General features: G+C 35.9%; 1 protein-coding gene across 1 annotated transcript; it reads left to right on the plus strand.

The window, feature by feature from the left end:
* Positions 1-1,390: 1,390 nt before the first annotated feature.
* On the plus strand, positions 1,391-2,148 carry LOC144233300 (coiled-coil domain-containing protein 169-like). The gene has a single exon (XM_077766141.1). The coding sequence runs from the start codon at positions 1,426-1,428 to the stop codon at positions 2,068-2,070; it is 645 nt and encodes a 214-aa protein (XP_077622267.1). The 5' UTR covers positions 1,391-1,425; the 3' UTR covers positions 2,071-2,148.
* Positions 2,149-2,500: the final 352 nt, after the last annotated feature.

Below are 2,500 nucleotides of genomic sequence, written 5' to 3' on the forward strand. Positions count from 1 at the left end.
GTGTTGGCTCAAAGTGTTTAAGAAAATATTTGGTAAATAATCGACTGATCACTAAGCTATGATGACACAAGGGTGAAACCTAGGTGGCCAGTTTTAAAAGTAAGAACAAGAATTTTAAGAGGAAAAAAAAACTGAGCAAAGATTCCAGTTGTCACACACTTCAGGGGAAATAGACACTACATAATTAGTCCAAGCACAACACTGAACAAAACCAAAGAAACATAGTGCGTTATAAAAAATAAAAATAAAACAACAAAGAAACAAGGTGTAGCCCAAACAGGAAAAAAAAAACCCAGCTTATATAAATTGTCTGCAGGAGGGCCTCCATGATAGATTTAGTACATAAAGACTTCAAATAAGCTATTTTAATATGTTCATCAAAGAACTCAAAGCAAATTATGTTTAAAGAATTAAAGGAATGTGTGATGACAACAACTAATCACATCAGGAACATTAATAAGGGGATATGAGCCTGTGCCGTGGCTTAGCTGGTTAAAGTGCCTGTCTAATAATAAGGAGATATGAGGGAGATCTTGGTGACTCAGTCAGTTGAGCATCCAACTGTTGTTTGGTCTCACGGTTTGTGAGATCAAGCCCTGCATCGGGCTCTGTGCTGTCAGCTGCTTGAGATTTTCTCTCTCCCTCTCACTCTGTCCCTCCCTCTCTCTCTCAATAAATAAATAAATATTTTTTAAAAATAATGAGATATGAATTATAAAAAGAAAGGAATAAAAATTCTAGAGTTAAAATGTACAACAACTGAAATGAAAAATTCACTCAAGGAGCTCAATAGCAGATTTAAGCTGATAGAAGAATAAGCAAACTCAAAGTTAGATCAATAGACATTATCCAGTCAAAAGAACAAAATGTAAAAAGCATTAAGAAAACTGAAGAAACTTGAAGGCGTGTGAGATACCACCAAACACACCATATATGCATAATGGGAGTTCCAGAAGAGAAAAGGAGAAAAAATGAGTGAAAGCTTCGCAAATGTGATGAAAAACATTAATCCACACATCCAAGTTAACTATCTGTATCTAATCTACATCCACATTCAATGAATTCTGAGTAGAACAAATTGAAAGGTATTTATAGCTAGAAAGATCATTGTCAAACTGTTGAAAGTCAAAGCCAAAGAGAAAAATATGAAAACAGCAAGAGGAAAATTACATATGATATACAAAGGAACCACAATGAGATTAACAGCTGATTTCTCGTCAGAAACAATGGAGATAAGCAGGTGGTGTTATGACATATTCAAAGTGCTGGGGGAGAAGACTGTCAACTAAGAATTCTAGGAGTCAACTCACCATGGCAACAGCTCATAACAACACTTTCTTCTCCCCAGCTTCTGGGCGTCCCTTCAGGTCTTCTGCTATAAACTGTTCTGAGGGGAAGGGTGTGGGAGGTCTCCGATCTCACACCATGGGGGACGGAAGAGATGATAACTTCGAAAGTATGGACATTGACTGCCTTAAACTGGAGTTAATGGAAGAAATACATATGAGAGACTTAGTACAGCTCTCGATACTTGAATTAAGACAGGAGATAGTGGACCTAGAAGCCAAACTCAATACTGACAATGAAGGTGGTGAATGGAAAACACGTTATGAAGCCCAACTTGAACTGAATGATCATCTAGAAAAGCAAATTGTTACTCTCAAAGAGAAAATGGAAAAACTCCGTGGAAATCCTTCAGATAGACTATCTTCTATTCGTGTCTATGAGCGAATGTCAGTGGAATCCTTAAATGCATTACTTAAGCAGTTAGAAAAAGAAAAAAGGAGTCTTGAAATTCAAGTGAAAAATTGTGCACTTAGATTGGAACAAGAGTCGAAGGCTTACCACAAGACCAGTGATGAATGCCGTACATACCTAGCTGAAATGTCTCAGATCTCTGGCTCACACCAAGTTTCTAAAAGGCAACAGATGGATCAACTTCATAGAATGAAAGAGAATCATGTGAAAACAGGAAGATGTAATCCAACCAATCAGAAGATAGTAAATGCCAAGAAAGGGCCAGTGAAAAAGATTACAAGATCAAACAATCTTCCAAAACTCAATCCATGATTCCAAAACTAGGTGGATTTCTACATCTTTCCTTTCTTCATCTATAATATTCAACTTGTGAAGTTAATGCTCAGCAAATTTTTGGGGGGAATGAAATAATTTTTTTAAAAAAGAGCCATTAAACCTCTTTTGTTCCTCTTCCAGACGCTTGTTCTTTCTCTGCAGGAAAGTAATTTTCTTAGTAATTTAGTTTAGTTTCAAAAATTCCTCTGGAAATTAATTTTAGTGACACTATTATATGTAACAGCAGCACTGTGATTCTTAAAAAAAATCCTAGGGAACCTGAAGATGGTCATCATTACACTTGCTTTTAATAATCTGTCCATAATATGCTTTGATGGCAGCATTGTTATTGTATTTCATTTCTAGTCAGCTATAATCTAATAATGTGAGTTCACCAAAACTTTTTGCTATTTTAGGTTGCATAATG

Source organism: Crocuta crocuta, unplaced genomic scaffold, assembly GCF_008692635.1.
Source record: "Crocuta crocuta isolate KB4526 unplaced genomic scaffold, BGI_CrCroc_1.0 scaffold1133, whole genome shotgun sequence".
Lineage (NCBI taxonomy): Eukaryota > Metazoa > Chordata > Mammalia > Carnivora > Hyaenidae > Crocuta > Crocuta crocuta.

Coding starts and splice junctions, on each gene's coding strand:
- LOC144233300 (XM_077766141.1), top strand. CDS start 1,426: ATGGGGGACGGAAGAGATGATAACTTCGAAAGTATGGACATTGACTGC.